Source organism: Mauremys mutica, unplaced genomic scaffold, assembly GCF_020497125.1.
Source record: "Mauremys mutica isolate MM-2020 ecotype Southern unplaced genomic scaffold, ASM2049712v1 Super-Scaffold_100467, whole genome shotgun sequence".
Lineage (NCBI taxonomy): Eukaryota > Metazoa > Chordata > Testudines > Geoemydidae > Mauremys > Mauremys mutica.
The window spans coordinates 76,898-100,073 of NW_025423346.1; the positions used below are offsets into that span (position 1 = coordinate 76,898).

Sequence of the window (23,176 nt, forward strand, 5' to 3'; positions counted from 1 at the left end):
CGGACCCTTCGCAGGCGCGCCTGCGGGACGTCCTCCAAAGCCGCGGGACCAGCGGACCCTCCGCAGGCGCGCCTGCGGGACGTCCTCCAAAGCCGCGGGACCAGCGGACCCTCCGCAGGCACGCCTGCGGGACGTCCTCCAAAGCCGCGGGACCAGCGGACCCTCCACAGGCACGCCTGCGGGACGTCCTCCAAAGCCGTGGGACCAGTGGATCCTCCGCAGGCAAGCCGCCGAAGGCAGCCTGCCTGCCCCCCTCGCAGTGCCGGCAGAGCGCCCCCTGCGGCTTGCTGCCCCAAGTACATGCTTGGCGTGCTGGGGCCTGGAGCCTCCCTGGGCAAGACATCAGGTAAGGCAGGGCCTAACCTCCAGCCTCTCAGAAGATTCGCCAGTTAGCTGGCCTCTGGAATGAGATATGAATGTTGCCATGTAACAGGCAGGCAGCCACTGGCAAGAGTTTTCTCTTTTACACCCCGTGGATGAGAGGAACTGCTATTCGCCAGACTCCTGAATTAGATTGTGCTGGTGCATCTCTGCTGTTTGCTGTGGCAAAGGGACGTCTTGCAGCCATGAATGATTTAGGAGGTCTTCCAAGGATGGCCTGTCGGAGGGCCTCAAGTCCAGACACCATTCAATGAGGTGCTGGCACTCTGGGGAGAGAAAACAAGCAGTCAGTGAGAATGTGCTGCTGAGTAATGTCTGGGAAGCCTACAAGCCTCCCTCTTTTACCACCTGCAAGTCTGCTTTGGGATCTGCCTTTCTTGCTTCACAGGACAGATGACCATGGCTGTGGCTAGGCCTTGGTCTCCACTAGGGGAGGCAGGGGGAATTGATCTAGGATACGCAACTACGGCTACGAGAATAGCGTAGCTGAAGTCGACGTACTTAGATCGACTCACCGCGTCGTCTTCATGACGGTGAGTCGACAGCTGCCATCCCCCCATCGACTCCGCCTGCGCCTCTCGTGGTGCTGGAGTACAGGAGTCGACGGGAGAGCGCTCAGGGGTCGATTTATCACGTCTAGACTACACACAATAAATCGACCCCCCCCCCCAGCTCGCTCTCACAGCATCAATTCCAGCTGGAGTGTAGACCTGCCCTAGATGTGGTTTCTTAGTTACTTCCCCCACCCTAGTACGTAGGTGAACCAGGTCCCATCTTTGGATGGAGACTCCAAAAATACACAAGGGAGCAAATTAGCAGAGCAAGTCCATGAGCAGGCCATCGTCCCCCACCATTCATATGCAGGCTAATAGCAAAAATCAACTTTCCCTTCCCCAGTGAGATGATGAAACCGGAGAGCTACTCGGTTCTAGCTCTTTTGTCATTTCCACTTTCTGTCAGGCTGCTTCATCTGCCAGCGGCAGTAGCCACACTAAAGACCCCGGCGAGTGGCAGGAGAGTCAAGTGCTGAAGTGAACGACAACAGTGAGCTCTGAAGCAGCTGTCTGAGGCAGGGAAGACAGCGGGGTCCCCAGCATTTCCCCAGGATTCAATAGCATGAAACATCTCATTGAGCTTAAGACATGAAGGGACCACTAGATCACAGACTATGCCTTGCATGTCTCATTGGTTGCATGAAGTGATGGTAAATGCACCTCTATGTTGTCATATTATCGCTCTGTCAGTGTGGCATTCAGGCTAAGCAGCTGTTCGCCCAACTCTAACACTACAAAGGCGTGTGCTCACCTGGAGAGACGCTCTGCCGAAAGCAGACCTGGCCCTTAATAATCTCCTCATCATGTTCAAAGGGGAGAATCCCGCAGACCATGTCATATAGCAGGACCCCCAGAGACCAGACTGTGGCTGACCTGGCATGATATTGGTGATTGAGGATCCATTCTGGGGGGCTGTACACTCTGGTCCCTGTAGAGGAGATCAGAGGAGCACGGTTAGCAGAAATAGTTCATCTCTTCCCCTAAGCAGAGCAACCAGTTATTAATGATTTGTTCAGGTGTTATCAGGGTGACCAAGAGACCAAGTCTGGTACTTCAGCCCCCAATTTAGGTTGCAATATCTTAATATTGTTTAACTCTCAGCCCAGTTTGATTGGGATTTAAACCCCTAGCAGCTGTGCTAGGGCATAGACTACAAACGAAGCAGAACCAAATGGAGTGCAAACAACCATGTTTTCCAGCTGCAACACAAGCCACAATAAGTAACAGGTTTCTTAAGGCCACCGTTATCCTGCCTTCATCTCTGTCAATGTAACCATTTCTCAGTGAGGTAAAGAGAGAGGCAGCTTGCAGATACTTCAGTCCATGGTGACCCAGTGCAGCCAGAGCATTTGGGGAGGTGCTGAGGCCTTGTCTACTGCACAACAAGGACCCCAGACAACCTTACAGTCCTTCCTACATAAAGGGTTTCCTTGCTTAACCCAAAGAAGGGCAGATACCTTGAAGAGTTTATTCCTTTTCTGGCACTGACTACTGTTGAGTCAGCCAGGGATAAAGCCTGGCTACTCCAGAGCTGGGAACAAAGGTTTGTTGTACAACGTCAGGGGAGTGGTTTTAGTTTGTACCGTTGTGCATGTGATAATTATGCTTGGAAGCCTGGTTTTGGCCTCTGCAGAGGCTTACACCCTTTGCCTTTGTTGTATCTGATCTCTTCCCTTCTGGCAGGAAGAGGAGACTGAGGTCAGAGCTCCTAGTCTGGTTTCTGGCCACGTGACTGTTGTTTACAAACTTTGGGTTGTAAAAAGAAACCTGATGTCCCACCAGGGGGCGCCACTAGCTTGGGAAATTCTGCAGGAGATGGGTGGTTGGGAGGGGCAAAGCCATCCCTTGTCCTTACATTAAAAACAAAAAATGCAGCACCCATCCGGCAGGGCAGAAGCAAAACAAACGCTCCACAACAAACTGATCTGGTTTTTTGAAAGTCAACGGCCCTATCCTGAATATGCCTTTCTAGTGGGTCAGAAAGAATGCCTGCTGCTCTGCTTATTTGTCCCCCACGCAGATCCCTGCACCCCTGCTCCAAGGTCAAACAGTCCTCCCTGGGTCTGGAGCTCCCCCCCCCCCCCCAAGATCTGACTCAGGTGCCTTTGGGGAGCAGAGGAAAGGGAGCCAGCTGTAAGCAGATCTCCCACCGATCCTATTTCACAACATTCATCCCGTGGCAAAACGCAACTTTCCAATGAAATGAATAATTCAGCGAGATGGCGGAGACAGCAGCTTCTCCTCTTGATCCCCTCCCCACACTGATGTCCATCCGTCCCCACAGAAAGAAACTGCACAAGAGCCCTCTTCTTTATCCTTGGGCGGGGGGGGGGACTTTCCCTCCCCTGCATTCTAGCTGGTAGATTAGGTTAGGATCCAGCACCTGAGCAGCCATGGCTGCAGAGAGGTTTCACTCAATCTTTCCCCATCTAGGAGGTGAGGCAGATCCTGTTTGCACCACCCCTAGAGGGTGGAATACCAGCCAGACCCCTGCTGAAATGCTACAGATGTCATGGACCTAGAGAAAACCAAATCACTGGAACCAGAGCCCAACTTTCTCCTCTTATTGCTCACAGGGACTCCAGAGATTGATGCTTGTGAGTTCACACCCGGTTTCTGCCATGTGCCCCCCTCCCAGCCCCTGCATGACGTGGGCAGCTACCACCGGTTAACACCCAACCAAAGGGCAAACACAATTGTGAAATGCTTTTTGGATACAAGGCAAGGAGGAAAACCCCAAAGGTATCAAAGCTGCACATCATGCAACAATATATTTAGCAAATGAGAATGGCAGGGAAAGAGGGAACAAACCATTCCCTGGCTGGGAAGTTACTGAACATTTACAGGCAGGGAACAACTCATTTCAAAGAGGAATTTCCCTGGATTCCCTCCCTACGCAGATAAAATAGAAGGGGATGGAAACAGACACTCACCATCAAAATCAGTGTACGCTGTGTCCTTGAGTAATGCCCCAGACCCAAAATCTATGAGTTTCAGTTCCCCGCTGTTCAGATCAACCAGGATGTTCTCGTCCTTGATATCCCGGTGCAATACCCCATAGCTATGACAGTGCTGAACCGCCTCCACAACCTGGCGGAAAAAGCTGCGGGCCTGCTCCTCGGGGAGAGCACCCCGCTCCGTGATGAAGTCATACAGGTCCTGCACAGGATCCGGTCGCTCCAAAACCAAGACGAAGCTGTCCGGTCTCTCAAACCAGTCCAAGAGCTGAATGACCCCCCAGAAGCCTGAGCCCACTTTCTTCAGGAGCAGGATCTCCATGGGCACTCTGCTCCCACAAGGCTTCACAGAGAGAGAAAGGAGAGCTCCATCAGAGGCAGGCAAATCGACCCACGAAGTCAAGAGCTACTGTGACGAGGTGGGACTGGTTATAATGTTCCCTCTGAATACTGGGGGGCGGGGGGCTCAGCTCTGGCCGACCCTCTGTCACCTGGCAACTAATGGCCGGGCACTTCCCCCCTGCAAGGGGATGCTAAAGGTGTTGGAGACAGAGAGATCAGGTGACCTCCTGGCCTGGGAAAGAGAGACAGCCCAGACAGGAGGGGCTGGAGGGGGTTTGAGAGTTTTTGGAAGCTGACTGGAAAATGGAGGGGAACCCCGAGGAGGCTCAGGCCTCCCAGCGGGGCTGTGGCCTCCCTGGGGCCCCAGATGGACCTAACTAAGGGGGGGTCTTGTGGTCTGTACTGGCAAGACCTGTTTTGGACTGTGTTTCTGTCATCTAAATAAACCTCTGTTTTACCGGCTGGCTGAGAGTCACGTCTGACTGCAAGGTGGGGGTGCAGGACCCTCTGGCTTCCCCAGCACCCCAACTGGGTGGACTCACTGTGGGAAGCACACAGACGGGCACATGCTGAATGCTACGTGTGAGCTTCCTGCCCTAAAGACAGTCTGCTCCAAGGGAGTGAAGGCTCCCCAAAGTCCTGACTGGCTTGGTGGGGAGCAGTTCCAGAGCATCACCCGGGGACTCTGTGACAACTGGTGTTAGCGGTGGGATCTACTGCACCCCGTGGACAGCGCTTCTTGCAGTAAGTGACTGGGGAGCAGTAAAACGAAGGGGGATTGACGGGGACCAGGCATGCCAAAGATTCAGAGAGAGATGGTTTCAGGGGCGATTAACCCTTGGGAGTGTGACACCAGAAAGAAGGCTCTCGCAGTAACAAGGTCCCCCGGGGGATCACAGCGAGCGGTCCCAGGGGCAGAGGAGTCTGCGGCTCAACCCTGGCAGACAGGTGGTAACCTCAAGAAGGGCTGGTGCACTAGGGGACTCCCTGGGTACCGTGGGGAGCAGCGAGCACCCAGGCCTGTGAGTGGCCAGCAGGAAGATGTATGCCAAGTGCCTTAAGGGTGACCTGGTGGAGCTGTGCAAGCAGAGGGGGCTGCGCAGTGGGAAGCTCACCAAAGACCAGCTGATTGCCCAGCTGGAGGAGGGAGATCGCTTGAATGAACTGATCCCTGTCTCTGAGGGAAGCAGCCTGGCAGATGCAGCACAGGCACCAGTGTCTGTCCCCGCTGGGAGTGGTCAGCCGGCCGCTGAGGGCTTCCCGAGACCCCTTCTCCCTATGCCTAGGGGGAGGGTGAAGAGGAGCCCAGCGAATACTGAGGGCACCATGACCCCCCCGGCCAGCAGGGGATCCTCCCGGCAATGCTCGGCATCCGTGGAGTGGAAGCGGCTGAAGTGGGAGAGAGAGCTAAAAATGAGAGAGACGGAGGATCGTGAGAAACAGAGGCAGCATGAGGAGAGACAAAGACAACGGGAGCTGGAGGAGAAAGAGAGACAGAGGGAACATGAAGAACGACAGCGTCAGCATGAGCTGGAACTGGTGAGGCTGAGGAGCAGCAGGCCCCCGGCTGCGGGGAGTGAGGGGGGACCCAGGACTGCACGGAGCTTTGATAAGTGCATCCTGGCCCTGCGTAAGGAGGGGGAGGACATGGATGACTTCCTGGATGCCTTTGAGACGGCCTGCAAGCTGCACCAGGTAGATCCTGTGGACAGGCTCCGGGTTCTCACCCCCTTACTGGACCCCAAGGCCGTGGCATTGTACCGCCAACTGGAAGGGGCGGAGAAAGGGGCCTACGAACTGTTCAAGCAGGCCCTGCTGCGCGAGTTTGGGCTGACTCCTGAGATGTACTAGGAAAGGTTCCGGGGTCAGTATAAAACCCCTGAGGTCTCCTATCTGCAACTAGCCGTCCGCATGGAGGGGTACGCCAGCAAGTGGGCCGATGGGGCCCAGACGAAGGGGGACCTGGTTAAACTGCTGGTACTGGAGCAACTGTATGAGTGGTGCCCATCCGACCTGAGGCTGTGATTGAGGGACCAAAAGCCAGAGAACCCATGACATGCAGGGCGGCTGGCCGATGAGTTTGTGCAGAGCCGGTCGGGGGGTGGCAGGAAGGAGTCCCAAAGAAACATGCCTGCCATGATGCAGAAAGAGAGCGATCCTTCTCATAAGGAAAACGTGGAGAACCCCCTCCCAAGGGGGACATCCGGCTTCAGAGCCAACCGACCAGCTCGGGGGGACCAATGGGATATGGGCTGCTATCACTTTGGCCAAAGAGGCCACATACAGACCCAGTGCCCCAGGCTCAGGTACAGACCAAGCAGACTGGACCCACAGAGGGTTAACTGGGTAGCGGCCCAGCTGGACGAGGGGCAGGCTTCCCAGGAAAGGGGGGCTGGCAGCTTATCAACTATTCAGGAGGGAGGAGGGCCCAGGCCACCTCCTCCGCAGAGCTGGATGCTCCGGACATCAGGTTTTCCATTTACAGGGTGGGCGCAGGGCTGTCCCTGCGAAGCGAGTGCCTTGTTCCTCTGGAGGTGGATGGGAGGAAAGTCTATGAATACTGGGACACGGGCGCTGAGGTAACGCTGGCCCGGCCTGAGGTGATAGCTCCAGATGAGGTGATGTCCAACACCTATCTGACCCTGATGGGGGTGGGTGGGACCCCATTCAAGGTTCCCGTGGCAAGAGTACATTTGAAATGGGGGGACAAGAAGGGCCCCAAGAAAGTGGGGGTGCACCCTCATTTACCCACTGAGGTGTTAATGGGGGGGGACATGGAGAACTGGCCAAGCAACCCCCAGGGTGCCCTAGTCGTGACCCGTAGCCCAAGCCTGCATGGGACACTGCGCCCTGACCTCGGGAAGGGTACCTTGCCCGAGGAGCAGAACCCTGCCCTGGTGGGAAGGGAGTGCCCAGAGACACAGCTCAAGGAGGCTGCAACTTCAGACCCAGCCGGTGAGAGAGAGCAGGTCCCCATCGCTGCCCCAGCTGCTGAGTTCCAGGCCGAGGTGCAGAAAGATCCCTCCTTGTGGAAGATAAGGGACCTGGCTGACCTCAGTGTGGTACAGACCATGGGGGGAGGTGGCCGGAAAAGGTTCCTGTGGGAGAAGGGGTTCCTGTACCGAGAATGGGCTCCCCCAGGGAAAATGGAGTCGGGGGGATCAGGAGGCAGCTGGTGGTACCCCGGAAGTATCGCCACCAGCTGCTGTACCTGGCCCATGACATCCCCCTCACAGGGCACCAGGGAACCTGGCGTACCCAGCAGAGGCTGCTACAGAACTTTTACTGGCCTCTGGTCTTTCCCCATGTCCAGCAGCACTGCCGCTCCTGTGACCCCTGCCAGAGGGGGAGGGAGGCCGGGACACGGGGAAAATGGCTGTAGGACCCTGGCCCAGCACAGAGGAGCCTTTCCAGAGGGGGGCCAGGGTCAAAAGGGGGGGTGTCTGAACCAAGAGAGCCCGAATCACAGCCCCCCAGACTGGAACGCGGGGAGAAGACCCCAGCCCAGCTTGAACCCCAGGGGTATTGGGGTGGGGAAAGGACATGAGCTGCCTAAGCCTTCCCAGCTGCAGCCTACGGGTGCCATCGAGCACCCACGACCTAAAGGGGGGCAGGAAACTGGAAGGGCCTGGTGCAACTCTTCCCCCACAAAGGGGGGGATGCTGGGGCATCCCTGGGAACATGGGTAGGTTCGAACTTCCCCAGGTCACTGGCTGAAGTGACCCCGCTCAGTTCGGTCTCGAAGGGGGGAGAGGGACTGGTGATGAAGTGGAACTGGTTTTAATGTTCCCTCTGAATACTGGGGGGGGCCTCAGCTCTGGCCGACCCTCTGTCTCCTGGCAACTAATGGCCAGGCCCTTCCCCCCTGCAAGGGGATGCTAAAGGTGTTGGAGACAGCGAGATCAGGGGACCTCCTGGCCCGGGAAGGAGACACAGCCCAGAGAGGAGGGGCTGGAGGGGGTCTGGCAGTTTTTGGAAGCTGGCTGGAAGATGGAGGGGAGCCCCAAGGAGGCTCGGGCCTCCCAGCGGGGCTGTGGCCTCCCTGGGGCCCCAGATGGACCTAACTAAGGGGGGTCCTGTTGTCTGTACTGGCAAGACCTGTTTTGGACTGTGTTCCTCTCATCTAAATAAACCTCTGTTTTACTGGCTGGCTGAGAGTCATGTCTGACTGCAAGGTGGGGGTGCAGGACCCTCTGGCTTCCCCAGGACCCCGACTGGGTGGACTCGCTGTGGGAAGCACACGGACGGGCACATGCTGAATGCTACGTGTGAGCTTCCTGCCCTGCAGACAGTCTGCTCCAAGGAAGAGGAGGCTCCCCAAAGTCCTGACTGGCTTTGTGGGGAGCAGTTCCAGAGCATCGCCCGGGGACTCCGTGCTACCTACGACACCTTCACTACAGAGCCAAGACCATGCAATGCAGAGCCACAGCAGATATCCCTGCCCAAGACACTTACCAGCTCTTCCCAGTTAGAAACCCGGTCCCGGTACACGTGCTTGATGGCTACCTAGGACACAACCAGAACCGCCCAGACAATCAGGATCGGGTCAGGCAACCCCAAAAAGAGGGGAGGCAAACAAGGGACCAGTGAAGGGGAGGCAAGATGGTGGCTATGCCAGGGCAAAGCAAAGGAGATGTAACGGGGTAAGGGACGGGTCTCTCACCAAAGGTGGAGCTCTATAGAGTGGGCTGCAGGGGTGGGGTGGGGGGGTCCCTGTCCAGGGTCTACTCACCGGGGCGCTGTCCAACAGGCGGGTGCCCGAGTAGACAGAACCAAAGCCACCACTGCCCAGCAGCGGGCCCACCTGGTACAGCTTCTCCAGCGGCTCCTTGTCCTTCCCTGCAGGCAAAGAGGCACAGACACCAGGATCAGACCCAGCTGTGTCCTCAAAAGGCCGGGCCAACCCTCCAAACCAGGCCAGACCCTCATTCCTCCTCAGAATGACCCCCCACCCCGAAACCAGACCAGACCCACATCCCTCCCCAAGCCAAACTGGAGCAGACCCTCATCCCTCCTCAGAATGACCCTCCACACCCCGAAACTGGACCAGACCACATCCCTCCCCAAGCCAAATCAGAGCAGACCCCCATCCTTCCTCAGAACGACCCCCACCCCCCAAAACCAGACCAGACCCACATCCCTCCCCCAAACCGGATCAGACTTCCTTGCAACCCAAACTAGATCAGACTCCTCTATGAGCCTCTCCAATGCCTAGCAGGACAGGGCGCCTTCCAAACTGATCCCAGCCGCTCCAGGGCCCCCCACAGCAGAGGCCCCCCCCTGCAGTCCATCCAAACCGAACTGAACCCAGCTGAGCCTCACCTGGGTGTAGCTTGGCCGGGTGCAGCTCCCCACCGGACCCGGAGCACAGGTTGGTCAGCGAGTTGATCTTGGAGAGCAGCATCCCCACCCTGTCCCCTTACTCCAGGACTTTCCTTTCAATAGAGAAACGCTGGTAATTCTATCATGGCGTCCAGTACCAGGTGACTTGGTGTCACGGACTGTGGGGGAGTCACGGCCCTGCACCTCCCTTCCTGCGATTCTCTGAGACTCTCAGCCAGCCAGTAGAACAGGTTTATTAGATGACAGAAACATGGTCTAAAACAGAGCTTGTAGGTACAGGAAACAGGACCCCTCAGCCAGGTCCAACTTGGGGGGCAGGGAGCCCAGTGCCCTGCCTGGGCTGGGTCTCCGTCCATTTCCCCAGCCAGACTCTCCAGCTTGTGTCTTTCCCCGGCCAGGAGTCCCCTGATCCCTTTGTTCTCCAACACCTTCAGGTGGCACCTTGCAGGGAAGGAGCCCAGGCCATTAGTTGCCAGGAGACAGGGTGTCGGCCATTCTCTGGGCAACAGAATCAAACTGGTCCCCTAGGGCTCTGCAACAATCACACACCCTGATCCCTCCACCTAGACACTTAAGACAGACAAAGGGGAAACTGAGGCACCCACACAGTATTCAGAGAAAACATAAGAACAGTCCCACTTCATCACACTTGGTCACACAGGGAGCGGGATGGAGGAGAGGAGGGACCTGGTGAGCAGTGGGGGTAGGGAACAGACATGGGGAGGGGGTGCAGGAGAGGAGGGACTGGGCGAGCGGCGGGAGGACACGGGGAGGGGGTGCAGGAGAGGCGGGACTGGGCCAGCGGCAGTGGGGGGACACGGGGAGGGGGTGGAGGAGAGGAGGGACTGGGCGAGCGGCGGGGGGGACACAGGGAGGGGGTGCAGGAGAGGAGGGACTGGGCGAGCGGCGGGGGGGACACGGGGAGGGGGGTGCAGGAGAGGGGGGACTGGGCGAGCGGCAGTGGTGGGACATGGGGAGGGGGTGCAGGAGAGGAGGGACTGGGCGAGCGGCGGGGGGGACACAGGGAGGGGGTGCAGGAGAGGAGGGACTGGGCGAGCGGCAGTGGGGGGACACGGGGAGGGGGTGCCGGAGAGGAGGGACTGGGCGAGCGGCGGGGGGGACACAGGGAGGGGGTGGAAGAGAGGAGGGACTGGGGGAGCGGCAGGGGGGACACGGGGAGGGGGGTGCAGGAGAGGGGGGACTGGGCGAGCGGCAGTGGTGGGACATGGGGAGGGGGTGCAGGAGAGGAGGGACTGGGCGAGCGGCGGGGGGGACACGGGGAGGGGGTGCAGGAGAGGAGGGACTGGGCGAGCGGCGGGGGGGACACAGGGAGGGGGTGCAGGAGAGGAGGGACTGGGCGAGGGGCGGGGGGGACACGGGGAGGAGGTGCAGGAGAGGAGGGACTGGGCGAGCGGCGGGGGGGACACAGGGAGGGGTGCAGGAGAGGAGGGACTGGGCGAGCGGCGGGGGGGACACGGGGAGGGGGTGCAGGAGAGGAGGGACTGGGCGAGCGGCGGGGGGGACACGGGGAGGGGGTGCAGGAGAGGAGGGACTGGGCGAGCGGCACTGGAGGGCACATAGGGAGGGGGTGCAGGAGAGGAGGGACTGGGTGAGCAGTGGAGGGGACATGGGGAGGGGGCGGAGGAGAAGAGGGACTGGGTGACAAAGGGAGGGGGGTGCAGGAGAGGAGGGACTCAGCGAGTGGCAGTGGGGAGGGGGGCCTCGGCGAGCGGCAGGGATACGGGGGAGGGAGGCGTAACACCAACAGCCCCCGGTTGGTGGGCGGGGGGGGATCGAACCTGGGGCCTCGGAACTTAGGGCATGAGCCTCTACCCCGTGAGCTAAAAGGCAGCTGGCTGGGAGCTCCGGCTCTCGAGCAGACTCAGTCTCTCTCTCTCTGAGGTCTCAGTGGCACTAGCTGGGCCAGCCCCCAGCCCCAGAGGGTGTGTGGGTTACAGAGGGACTCAACGAGTGGTGGGGGTCTCAGGACTCGGGGAAGGAGCCAACCTGGGCTGCAGCCTGCCACACATCGGCATGTGCCCAGCACACCCTAGCGCATGGGTGGGCAAACTACGGCCGGATCCGGCCCCTCAGGGCTGGGGATCCGGCCCGGGGGACTTGCCCCCAGTGGTGCCCCAGGCCCCGCGCCGCTCTCGGGTCACCACCTCTCACTTTCAAGCTGCACCAGGGTGGGGGGGCAGAGGGCTCCGTGCCCCCTGCAGCTCCCATTGGCTGGGAACGGGGAACCGTGGCCAATGGGAGCTTTGGGGGAGGTACCTGAAGGTGTGGAAGGGAAGCGCGCGGAGCCCTGTGCCCCCCACTTCCCCAGGGCCGTGCAGGGACGTGATGGGCAGCGCGGCATGGGGCCAGGGCGGGCAGACAGGGAGCCTGCCTGCACCCTCTTGCACCCGAGGTCCCTGCCCTGAGACACCTGCCTGTACCCCAATCCCCTGTCCTGAGCCCCCTGCTGCACCCCCATGCACCCCAACTCCCTGTCCTGAGCCCCCTGCCTGCACCCCTCCTGCACCCCAGGTCCCTGCCCTGAGACACCTGCCTGCACCCCACACCCCTCCTGAACCCCAACTCCATGTCCTGAGCCCCCTGCCTGCACCCCATACCCCTCCTGTACCCCAACCCCCTGTCCTGAGCCCCCTACCCGTGCCCCATACCCCTCCTGTACCCCAACTCCCTGTCCTGAGCCCCCTACCCATGCCCCGTACCCCTCCTGTACCCCAACTCCCTGTCCTGAGCCCCCTGCGTGTACCCCAACTCCCTCCTTTAAAATAAATCAATAAATACAATTCCCTGAGTGCACACCCTAATGAAATGTGCTGCGCACGCCTATGATACTGCAGATCTACTTCTAAAGCAATATATTCTAGGGACCAATTATCCCCATGTTCCTTGATTCATCCTTCAGCTTATTGAACAAAGCTGACTTGTGTATCATGACTAAGAGTTTCTGGCTTCTCAGCTGGGGAGTTTTACAAGACACTGCCTAGGAGCACTTATTGCAGTTTGGGAGGAGGAGGTCTGGAACTTCCCCAGACAACAGCTAGGCCAGCAGGTGAAGCTGAGTTTTTCGGATCAGACTCAAGTCTGGTACTGCCTGCTAAACCCCTCGGGCAGCAAACTGCATGACAAGGAATTACACCAAGGAATTTTGTTGCATCAGGTTTATATATTCCCCAGGTTGCTATTGTGATTAACAACTGGTTCCCTACTCAAAATCTCTGTAGCTTTACCACACATGCAGCACGAACTTTCCGTCCTAAAGGCGGGTCCCCTTCAGACCACAGGGCTAAGCCTACCAGCAGGGAGCAAGGCAGGGGTAAAGCTTTGACTGCCAGCGCCTACAACATCCTTGTCTCCTGGACTTTAATCCCCCACTTTTCACAAACACCACATTCATTTTAATTCATTTTTAAAAGCAACCCCCCCACCCCCGCCAATTTCTCCAGGGCTTCCAGATAATGATTCAGGACCAGAGTGGTGGATATCCCGCCTGCCCATGCAGAGACATGAGGCGCTCCCTTATGCCCCTGTGCTGACTGCCATCAGCACAGGTATCAGCATGGATGAAAACAGCCCTTGCTGAGCCACAATTCTCCCCACACTCCACCTAAGTGGGCATGGCAGCAGTTAGAGCCTGGGCTCCACTCCCACAGTGTGCTGGGGGGTCGTACACGGTGCCAGGTACCGGCGTGATGCAAGGTACGTCATCCTCTGGAGCAGAGAGAAAACCACAAGGCAGCCTGCAACTCCTCAGTCACAAGCAGCTTTTTGGCCTGCTCCTGGGTCACTTCAGCTGTGCATTGCCGCCCTTACGTGGGGTCTGTGACAAAGCGACTCTTTAGCCCATAAACAACTCAGCCTGCACGGCAGTTCTTTTTTACCACAGCGTTTTTCTGTCTCTACTAACGAGCGGGGCTTTGTTAGAGTTATTGGGTGGCCTGCACTTCTCCTAAAAGGCAAAGGTGTTTCAAGGCGAAGACTTGTCACCATTTTCCCCTTTACAGCACAACCCTTTACTTCCCCTCACACACGTCAGGCAGCGTCTTCTCTCCTTGGGGTCCAATCAGACCAGCTATGCGCTTGTTTTACATTCTGGAATTTCAACCACCAAATGCATTTCCTAAGCCTCTTTCTGAAAGGGAAAAGGTCTTGCCAGAGCAAACGCCCGAGGTTTAAACGTCCTCTCCAATATTTCCGTGACAGATTTTTCTCAACATTTGAAATTGTGAGTAGCACGAGAACAAATCCCAGAAAATACGTGTGGCAATTGGAGTTCATGAGCCGCTTTGCCCTCCAATTCAAGATGCTTTTGTCCCTTGATAGCAAATAAATTATGTGAGCCCAATGGGACAAAGTCTGCTGTCAGATTCATGGCACAACTGCTTCTGAACTTAGCAACAGTGGGCAAAACGTGGCCCCAAATCAGACTAGCTTCCTAACATGGACACCTATTAGAGTACAGAATAACCTGCCAAGGGAAGCCGTGTGGAAGCGCCAGCTCTGGAGATGATTTGAAAGAGACTGGACCAAACCTCAGGAAATGCCTGGCAGGGAAGAACTCTGCACCATCTAGCAGCAGAATTGTTTTTTACGTAGGCGCTGTGTACGCTGCAAATGGAGGTGTGGCTGCAGCTCTCCCAGGCATACTCTCATGCTAGTGTCCATTGAGCTAGCACAGCAAAAAACAGCAGTGAAGAAATGGCAGCGCAGGCTCTGCGAGTCCAACCAGAACCCTGGGTACATACTCACGTTGCCAGCCCACGCCAGGGACCAGGCAGCCAGGTCTTCACTAATACTGTTAGCCCACCAGGTAAATGAAAGCGAGTGATGCTGATGAGAGCTGGAATCACCCTTCCGACTGACATGTACAGCTACGTTTAGATTGTTCTATGGTAGTACAGTGCCTAGCGCAACCGGTCCCTGCTGCAAGACCGGGGCTACTGCAATACAAAAGAAAAGTATCATCTTTATTGTACATGTCCTACTTCTAGACACGTCTTTCAAGTATATTTCCCCATAAACCACCCTGAGGTTGTATTTTTCACAACTTCAGCTGTCCACTAGCGGGTAATAGTTCCAATTTGTTAAAGATCTGGAGACAGGTCCCAGCCCACAGAACATCCCCTTTTCATTGCTGCCGTAGTCTCTGCTCCCATATTTAAAGGAAGAGGGCAAATTTTCATTCCTGGGAGCCGGAAGTTAAACTCTTAAATCCGTATTTAGACACCCAACTAGAAATCAGCTGATTTTCAAAGAGGAAAAACCAGCTGTCATTGACTGCGTGGAATTTGTGGATGCTCAGCACAGCTGAAAAGAAGATCATTCGTCTAGGTGATTACATTTCTAACTTACAGGCACCCAGGTACGGCTATTTTGGGGAGAGACGGTACAATATTTATCTAATAAAAAGATACTGCAATACAGTGTAAACCTTGGCTGCACAAGTGTACATGCAATGAAGAGAGGAGGAAGGCGCTGCAACACACAAGAAGAACAGGCCCAGGCCATCACAATATGCGAGAACGTGCCAGCACCTATGCTCTGTGAAGGAGAGCGTGCACCAAGGTCTGACTGAGGCATGGCTTCTTGGATCATTGAACAGATGTGTGGTTAGAAGTGGAGTAGGTGAGTGAACTTGCTGTAATGAGCATGAGCACTGACTGATAAAGATACCTGAGGGCATGCTGCCCTTGCTCAGAGGAAAGGTAACAGCCCTCCAAAACCCAGCCTGGCCTGAGGCAGCAAGATGCCCCAAGCTAAGCATGCTGCTGGTTCCTAGGCACTACAAACACTGTGTAGGCATCACCAGTCAAGACAGGATTTGAGCCTTATCTGGCAAGATGTGGAGACAATGTTCCAAATGGAACAGGTGGCTTCATAAATAGTTGTGCTTGTGATATGTATGAGGTAGTCTCCTGCCTACATATCGAATCATAGGACAGGAAGGAAACTCGAGAGGTCATCTAGTCCGGTCCCCTGCACCCAAGGCAGGATTAAATATTATCTAGACCATCCCTGACAGGTGTTTGTCTAACCTGCCTTAAAAATCTCCAATGATGGAGATTCCACAACCTCCCTAGGCAATTTATTCCACTGCTTAACCACCCTGACAGTTAGGAAGTTTTTCCTAATGTCCAACCTGAACCATCCTTGCTGCAATTTAAGTCCATTGTAATTATGCTGTCGATAAAATGTATTATTCTAGATTTTTATATTTTGATTCAGAACCCTAATGTGTAATGCCTAATAAGAGAGAAGAATAAATTCGTAGCCTATCTGCCAGGCCCGTATTTTAACCGTCCCTACTCTACTGTATGAGCAAATTCAAATTGCAATTATTTTTACTAGGGAGCAATTAAATATTGCAACCAGTGTTAAGAATAAACACAATTCCAGTAACAGGCAACACTCAGACAACCAGTTCAGGTTCAGTGCACATGAATATCCATCAATAACACCGAGAGCCCTAGCAGTATAATGAACCTTGTAGCAACCCAGGCAGGCAAGCTACCCAATACACGGACATAATGCCTCTAACTCACAGCAAGTCAGATCTAACAAGCAATTCAGAGCAACTCTTACGCTCATATAGGCACATATTTAAGAACTATTTACAAAATTAGCTCCACTCTGTCTTTAAAATGTTTAGATCTGCTTCATCATAAGCATGTATTTATGCATTTTGGAAACTATTCTGGAAACACACTGTAACAACCAGTATGTGATATTCAGCTCAACTGAATTGCCATGGTAATTAGCAACTTATTCTTACATTAGTTAATTCCAGTGTGACCCATACAAATGAGATACACTTTCCCTTTTAAACAAATGCTTTATATTTTATCTTTAGAAATGTTCTCTTTTTTGTTAAAACTTTCAACCACTGTCAAAAGTTCTACAGATTCCCCCCTTAACAGCATCATTCTTGGCAGTTCTCGAAGTGCGCTCCCTGGTCCCAGCTCTAGAACCATATTTTTGTTGAAGGGACACTCTCAATTTGAAATCTACCAATTTTTTAAAAAACAGGTTCAAATAAGTTTTATACACTACCCTGGCCCTGAATCCCCATGCCAAAATTAATGGTTTTACAGTTGCATATTCCTGTTTTTAAAGGTGTTTTTCTTTTTCCCGTGGCTCTGTGAAAGACTCACACAAACAATAGAAGAAACCGACTATATGGCCTAGTAGTTAAAGCATTACATTGGGGCTCAGGGCGATCTGGGTTCTAGTCCTGGCTCTGCTGAGGGCCTGGTGGATGATCCTGGGCAAATCACGTTCCCCTCTCTGTGCCTCAGTTTCCCCATATGTAAAACAGAGGTAAAGATACTGTTGTCCTCTGTAAAGGGCTTTGAGATCTACTGAGGCAAAGTGCTATAGAAGAGATAGGGAGTATTATAATTAAAATGAAATTGTATATTTGATGTCACTTTTTGAATAGTCAAGGCAAGCAAACAGAAAACAGTATTTTTTCAATAGTCTCTCAGTACAATAATTTTATTTGCAACAACTGTAAACAGTTGTAAATTCAGACAGAAGGTGAGTTTTAAGTTAATGGTGTCACTTTAAGGTATAGGACATCTTTGAAGATGGTCCTACTCAAGCAATTCAACATTTTCCTCTCTATTTTCTTGGGTAACCTATCCTTATGCTGTCCCATCCAGCACTGCAAAAGGCTGAATATTACTTTTCACATGTTCAGCACAGACTCCAATCACAAGATAAGGGAAGTGCATTGCCCAATGTGCATTCTTGCATAAAATATTTCATCAATACTTTTCATGATGTTGCTTTAACAATTAGCTCTCTTGATGACTAACTCTACAAAGAAGGTCCTGTCTCATGATGAACCCGTATTACCTGTTGACAACAATCAATAATCTCATCTCAACAGATCTAAAATGGGAAAATAAAAATAAAAAGTTTGTCTTCTGGAAAGTCTGAAGACAGTTCAATCATAAATACTACTTTATTCTTTGCCCCCATAATATACAGATTAGCAAACAGAACTTGGTTCAAAACCCAAATCCAAAACCTCAAACTTCAGTCCCTGAAATCTGAAGCTATATACATATACAAGAGCTATACACAACAAATCCTATCCAGAGCGCTCTATCGACAACCAGATAATGTGGCTCACTAGGCTGCTCTTCGAGTTTGGTTTTAAAAAATAAACAGTAATAGAGCATTTAAAAGTAATACAGTTACAACATGACACTTCACGTTTCGGGGGGGAAAACCTCAGGCAATTGCTAGGAATTCAATGTGAAAGAGAGAGTAGGAGGAGTTAATGGAAACAAAACTATTTTTATCCCTTTTCAGGAAAAAAAAGGGAAGAATACAGGGCCACTGAGCTGTCACTTTAGTTAAGACAAGTAGGTTGTGTCTACAGATTTCTGAGTAGGACTCGGACTCTGAGGGGAAATAGCACGGAAAACCAGCCATTGTGTAGGGGCACCAAGGTATATCCAGGGTGACACTGATGAGCTCAGAGGGGGTTATTGTTTTGCCTGAGGTATTAAAGCCATGAAAGGGACAACCAGTCAGCTGGCCACCTTGTGGGCCTAAACTGGCAATTCTCTATGGCCTGGTCTACACTGGGTGGGGGGAGAAGGGGAACTGATCTAAGTTATGCAACTTCAGCTACACAAGCATAATGAGACCTCCCTTCACTCCTTATAGACCAGTCTGTTCTTTCAGCTTTCCCGTTGCACGGGCCCTTCACATTCAGGGGAGGGAGCCGGGCACACACCCTATGGAGCCGTTTTCTGGGAAGGTGTGTACAGGACACAGCCATTCAGAATTTGACTCTTGATGTCTGTATTCTAAAACTGACTTATTACTTCCTAGCCAGACAGACCCTCACCCTACACTATGCCACACCATCCATCCAACCCCAGCCCTTCCTACTGACACTACCAACCCCACACTGCGCCATGATGTCCAGCTCCCCCCCCACAACCTGCCCCACTCACCCACCATGGCTCCCCCGCTTACTAACAGGGTCCACTCCCCACCCCCCTCTTTCCACCTCAGTCTCGTCTGGTTAAACTGTACTGGGGGCTCCCTGCCATGGGCCAGCCTGTCCTCAAACCACCAGGTGTGATGGCAGAGGCCCCAGAGTCACGAGACCCCTTTCATCTCCGAAGGCTAGATGAGGAACGAGGGGGTGGGCAGGGGGTCTACAGGACAGAGGAGCTGGGGTAGATGTTTGGGAGGGGGGTCCAGGACAGTGGTTTTCACCCTATGGTACGTGGCTCCCTGGGGGTCTGCCGAGCATGTCTGAGATGTCCAACACGGTCTGCACCTCCATTTGAAATGCTTGGGGGGGCCATGAATGAAAAAGGTTGAAAACCACTGGGTTACAGGACAGGATGTTAGAGATCAGGGGAGGTGTTGGGGAGGGCTCTACAAATGGAGGAAGTGGTGGGTTCATGGTACTGGGGAGGGTCTGGAGGGAGTGCTGGGGGGTCAGGGGAGGTGTTGGGGAGGGCTCTACAAATGGAGGAAGTGGTGGGTTCATGGTACTGGGGAGGGTCTGGAGGGAGTGCTGGGGGGTCAGGGGAGGTGTTGGGGAGGGCTCTACAAATGGAGGCAGTGGCGGGTTCATGGTATTGGGGAGGGTCTGGAGGGAGTGCTGGGGGGTCAGGGGAGGTGTTGGGGAGGGCTCTACAAATGGAGGAAGTGGCGGGTTCATGGTACTGGGGAGGGTCTGGAGGGAGTGCTGGGGGGTCAGGGGGGGTGTTGGGGAGGGCTCTACAAATGGAGGAAGTGGCGGGTTCATGGTATTGGGGAGGGTCTGGAGGGAGTGCTGGGGGGTCAGGGGAGGTGATGGGGAGGGCTCTACAAATGGAGGAAGTGGCGGGTTCATGGTACTGGGGAGGGTCTGGAGGGAGTGCTGGGGGGTCAGGGGAGGTGTTGGGGAGGGCTCTACAAATGGAGGCAGTGGCGGGTTCATGGTACTGGGGAGGGTCTGGAGGGAGTGCTGGGGGGTCAGGGGAGGTGTTGGGGAGGGCTCTACAAATGGAGGAAGTGGCGGGTTCATGGTACTGGGGAGGGTCTGGAGGGAGTGCTGGGGGGTCAGGGGAGGTGTTGGGGAGGGCTCTACAAATGGAGGAAGTGGCGGGTTCATGGTACTGGGGAGGGTCTGGAGGGAGTGCTGGGGGGTCAGGGGAGGTGATGGGGAGGGCTCTACAAATGGAGGAAGTGGCGGGTTCATGGTATTGGGGAGGGTCTGGAGGGAGTGCTGGGGGGTCAGGGGAGGTGATGGGGAGGGCTCTGCAAATGGAGGAAGTGGCGGGTTCATGGTATTGGGGAGGGTCTGGAGGGAGTGCTGGGGGGTCAGGGGAGGTGTTGGGGAGGGCTCTACAAATGGAGGAAGTGGTGGGTTCATGGTATTGGCAGGGTCTGGAGGGAGTGCTGGGGGGTCAGGGGAGGTGTTGGGGAGGGCTCTACAAATGGAGGAAGTGGTGGGTTCATGGTATTGGCAGGGTCTGGAGGGAGTGCTGGGGGGTCAGGGGAGGTGTTGGGGAGGGCTCTACAAATGGAGGAAGTGGCGGGTTCATGGTATTGGGGAGGGTCTGGAGGGAGTGCTGGGGGGTCAGGGGAGGTGATGGGGAGGGCTCTACAAATGGAGGAAGTGGCGGGTTCATGGTACTGGGGAGGGTCTGGAGGGAGTGCTGGGGGGTCAGGGGAGGTGTTGGGGAGGGCTCTGCAAACGGAGGAAGTGGCGGGTTCATGGTATTGGGGAGGGTCTGGAGGGAGTGCTGGGGGGTCAGGGGAGGTGTTGGGGAGGGCTCTACAAATGGAGGAAGTGGCGGGTTCATGGTACTGGGGAGGGTCTGGAGGGAGTGCTGGGGGGTCAGGGGAGGTGTTGGGGAGGGCTCTACAAATGGAGGAAGTGGCGGGTTCATGGTACTGGGGAGGGTCTGGAGGGAGTGCTGGGGGGTCAGGGGAGGTGATGGGGAGGGCTCTACAAATGGAGGAAGTGGCGGGTTCATGGTACTGGGGAGGGTCTGGAGGGAGTGCTGGGGGGTCAGGGGAGGTGTTGGGGAGGGCTCTACAAATGGAGGAAGTGGAGGGTTCATGGTACTGGGGAGGGTCTGGAGGGACTGCTGGGGGGTCAGGGGAGGTGATGGGGAGGGCTCTACAAATGGAGGAAGTGGCGGGTTCATGGTACTGGGGAGGGTCTGGAGGGAGTGCTGGGGGGTCAGGGGAGGTGTTGGGGAGGGCTCTACAAATGGAGGAAGTGGTGGGTTCATGGTACTGGGGAGGGTCTGGAGGGACTGCTGGGGGGTCAGGGGAGGTGATGGGGAGGGCTCTACAAATGGAGGAAGTGGCGGGTTCATGGTACTGGGGAGGGTCTGGAGGGAGTGCTGGGGGGTCAGGGGAGGTGTTGGGGAGGGCTCTGCAAACGGAGGAAGTGGCGGGTTCATGGTACTGGGGAGGGTCTGGAGGGAGTGCTGGGGGGGTCAGGGTAGGTGTTGGGGGGGCAGACGCAGGACTGGGGGCTAGAGGAGGGGTGGTGGGGGCTAGAAGAGGGGGTGGGAGGTATTTGGGGGCGGGGGGGTATTTGGAGGCAGGGGCTAGAAGAGGGGGACTGGGAGTATTTGGGGAGGGGGCGGGGTGTATTTAGGGATCTCACCCCCCCTTTACCCGCTCGTGCTCCAGGCTGCGCCACGTGCTGCTCAGCAGCTGCCTCCCCGGCGCCTCGTGGCCATGTGACGCCCCCAGGAAGCTCCACCCCTCCCGACACAGCCAATAGGAAGAGGAGACAGAGCCCTGACCAATCGGAGCGCAAGAAGAAAGCCCCCACCCCCGTGTTTGAGTGCGAGGGTGGGGGCTGCTTGCAGTGTCCAGACGCCCCCAGGGTGTAGCAGGGAGGGGGCTGCAGTGACCAGACCCCCCCCCGCAGGGAGCAACAGGGGGGTGCAGTGATCAGACCCCCCCAGGGTGTAGCAGGGAGGGGGGTGCAGTGATCAGACCCCCCCAGGGTGCAGCAGGGAGGGGGCTGCAGTGACCAGACCCCCCCCCAGGGTGTAGCAGGGAGGGGGCTGCAGTGACCAGACCCCCCCCCCCGCAGGGAGCAGCAGGGGGCTGCAGTGACCAGACCCCCCAGGGTGCAGCAGGGAGGGGGGTGCAGTGACTAGACCCCCCCCAGGGTGCAGCAGGGAGGGGGCTGCAGTGACCAGACCCCCCCCCCCCGCAGCAGGGCTGCAGTGACCAGCCTCCCCCAGCAGGGAGCTGCAGTGACCAGACCCCTCAGGGTGCAGCAGGGAGGGGGGTGCAGTGAGCAGACCCCCCCCAATCAGGGTGCAGCAGGGGGCTGCAGTGACCACCCCCCCCAGCAGGGAGCAGCAGGGAGGAGGGTGCAGTGACCAGACCCCCCCAGGGTGCAGCAGTGAGGGGGGGTGCAGTGAGCAGACCCCCGCCCCCGCCCAGGGTGCAGCCTTGGCTCCAGCCTGCTTAGCTTTGGAGATATGACAGAATGGCAGCCTGAGTGGTAAAGCTAACTTGAAATAGTGCAGTTACTAGAGCACTGGAGACTCAACTGAATATTAAAACTTACCCTTATGTCTTTACTCCTGTACACTTACTATCGTGGGTGTTTTAATTACGCTACCCTGCCAGAGAAGAGGAATCTCTGCTGATGGGCTCTGTTAGTTGATACATATGCATGAACTTCGGTTAGGAGTTACGTGAGAAATGGGGGAAACTGAGGTGATACGGTGAATAATGTAGTAGGTGTATTAGGGCTGATGTGTAGTAACCACCATTAGTCAGCATTTTCAGCTGATTGCAGAACAGTTAGAACGTAATGAATATGACAAATCATTCCAAACTAATCAGTATGGGATTTGTAATGTGACTCCTTTGGCTCAGACTGGGGGTCGTCCCAGTGCTATAAGTACTCGTGTACCTTCGCTATGGCCCTCATCCACAGAAGATTTCAGTGGGCTTTGGGTCAGGCCTTGCGGGTTCTGAAGTGTCTCATAGCAGCAAATGAGAGTTGTGTAGTGAACAGTGTTGGAGTCTCAGCCACTAGGTTCTTGAATTTGAATTCTAGCCTTGATGATGGTGAAAACAGGGCACCATTGCAGGTTCCGACACACTGCAATGAAACTGCAGCCCTCTGTAACATTTTCAAATGCAAGGCTCTTCAGTCAGGCACCGAAATAAGTGGTCTGTTTTTCAGAGTTGAAGAAGCCACTTCTGTTTAGCTGCGTAAATGTGGATTTAGGTGTAAATGGTATAAACCACCACAGGAAAATGTTGTCCCTGTTGCTTAGAACAAAGGTAGGGGAGCTAGGAGAACCCTGTCTGTGCTGGTGATTCTTCACTACATGACCTAGTGATGCCTCAGTCAGCTTCCTGTGAACACTGACTACTAACTAAGTGCCTGATTTGCCATTGCTCTCTGCCTTGTGCAGTCATTTATACCCGTGCAAGGGGGGTTAAGATGCCACCAGATCTGAGTGGTTGAGGTTTCCACCTGCTTTTCACTGGTGTAAATAACTACACAAGGCATAGACCAATGGAAAATCAGGCCCTAAACTCTGAGTGATGGCTCACTGTTGCAGGGCAAAT

At 55.3% G+C, this 23,176-nt stretch overlaps 1 protein-coding gene across 3 annotated transcripts; it reads right to left on the minus strand.

Moving 5' to 3' along the window:
- Positions 1-256: 256 nt before the first annotated feature.
- LOC123361328 (serine/threonine-protein kinase pim-1-like) lies at positions 257-21,265 on the minus strand. 3 transcript variants are annotated; one of them, XM_045001371.1, is made up of 7 exons: positions 21,245-21,265; positions 9,557-9,784; positions 8,967-9,073; positions 8,690-8,740; positions 3,869-4,235; positions 1,687-1,863; positions 257-647 (listed from the first exon to the last, which is right to left on the minus strand). In XM_045001371.1, the coding sequence occupies exons 2-7, from the start codon at positions 9,636-9,638 to the stop codon at positions 490-492; spliced, it is 942 nt and encodes a 313-aa protein (XP_044857306.1). In that variant the 5' UTR covers positions 9,639-9,784; positions 21,245-21,265; the 3' UTR covers positions 257-489. The 3 variants fall into 3 exon arrangements, with proteins under 3 accessions (XP_044857306.1, XP_044857305.1, XP_044857304.1); XM_045001370.1 differs by lacking the exon at positions 21,245-21,265 and adding an exon at positions 18,833-18,882 and having other exon boundaries at positions 9,557-9,669; XM_045001369.1 differs by lacking the exon at positions 21,245-21,265 and adding an exon at positions 18,833-18,874 and having other exon boundaries at positions 9,557-9,832.
- Between the last annotated feature and the right edge of the window lie 1,911 nt (positions 21,266-23,176).

Excerpts from the sequence above, each read along its gene's own strand:
- LOC123361328 (XM_045001371.1), bottom strand. The coding sequence starts at position 9,638 with ATGCTGCTCTCCAAGATCAACTCGCTGACCAACCTGTGCTCCGGGTCC. Across the intron at positions 9,074-9,556 it reads CCCGGCCAAGCTACACCCAG|GGAAGGACAAGGAGCCGCTG; the intron begins GTGAGGCTCAGC and ends CTTTGCCTGCAG. Across the intron at positions 1,864-3,868 it reads AGCGTACACTGATTTTGATG|GGACCAGAGTGTACAGCCCC; the intron begins GTGAGTGTCTGT and ends TCTCCTCTACAG.